The 1,194-nt window shown below is 48.0% G+C and overlaps 1 protein-coding gene across 1 annotated transcript; it reads left to right on the forward strand.

The window, feature by feature from the left end:
• Positions 1-236: 236 nt before the first annotated feature.
• LOC311227491 (zinc finger matrin-type protein 2-like) lies at positions 237-851 on the forward strand (the record flags this gene model as incomplete). The annotated part of the gene is made up of 1 exon (XM_084313171.1): positions 237-851. One exon carries the CDS (start codon positions 237-239, stop codon positions 849-851), a length of 615 nt encoding a protein of 204 aa, XP_084169297.1.
• Positions 852-1,194: the final 343 nt, after the last annotated feature.

Consider the following 1,194-nt stretch of genomic DNA (forward strand, 5'->3'; position numbering starts at 1 on the left):
CATGTGTGGCACCATGTCCATCAAACACAAGAACACACTTTTTCATGTGATTTTTAACATTGGGGTCACTACTCACTTCTGACAAAAGACGACACACATGGTGTCCTATACCATAACCATGAGTGAATAACTAATGGTCAAGTGCTTTAAAAAAGTTGTGAATCCCTGACATGTTTGTTGATAACCTATTGAATATGATCCCCCCCCCCCCCCCCCGCTTTGATTCCAGGAACAAGATGGCATCGGGAAGCGGGTTGGGAAGCGGGTCCAATAGTAAAAATGACTTCCGTCGGAAGTGGGACAAAGACGAGTATGAAGAAATGGCAGAGAAACGCCTCACGGAGGAGCGAGACAAGAAGGACAGGAAGGTGGTGCCTCCGGTCAAGAGGGAGATGCTGCGCCACAGAGACTACAAGGTGGATCTGGAGTCCAAGTTGGGCAAGACCATCATCATCACAAAGACCACGTCCCAGGCCGAGATGGGCAGCTTCTACTGCAACGCCTGCGGCTGTGTGGTAAAGGACTCGATCAACTTCCTGGACCACATCAACGGCAAGAAGCACCAGAGGAACCTGGGCATGTCGATGCGCGTGGAGCGCTCCTCGCTGGACCAGGTGAAGAAGCGCTTCGAGAACAACAAGAAGAAGATGGAGGAAAAACAGAAGGAGTACAACTTCGAGGAGCGCATGAAGGAGCTCCAGGAGGAGGAGGAGAAAGCCAAGGCGTACAAGAAGGAGAAGCAGAAAGAGAGGAAGAGGAGGGCGGAGGAGGACGTGGACTTTGAGGAGGATGACGAGATGGCCGCAGTCATGGGCTTCTCGGGCTTCGGCTCGGCCAAGAAGACTCACTGATTCACGCTGGCTGAAGAACCTGGTGCCGTTGCCAGAGTGTTAGCTGCTCCTCGGCTGCTGTAGAGGTGTGCTTCCTGAAGGGTGGGGATGTTCTACCAAATTGAATCATGGCCTTTAGTGTGTTTTGACTTTTCTTTATGTATCTTAGCTATCTGTTTACCCTATACATTCAGAATGCCACCACCAGTGTATTTTTTGTTCCGTTTTATTTTTTTTACCTCCACTAAAATAAATATAGAAATTAAAGTAACTATGATTTCGCTTAATTTGCCCTCAAAATACAAACATATTCTAATAAAGGATCTAAATAAGAACACTGTTGGTTGGTGTGTTCTGCACTAGA

This window comes from Notolepis coatsorum, assembly GCF_963971535.1.
Source record: "Notolepis coatsorum genome assembly, chromosome: 4".
NCBI classification, from domain to species: Eukaryota; Metazoa; Chordata; class Actinopteri; order Aulopiformes; family Paralepididae; genus Notolepis; species Notolepis coatsorum.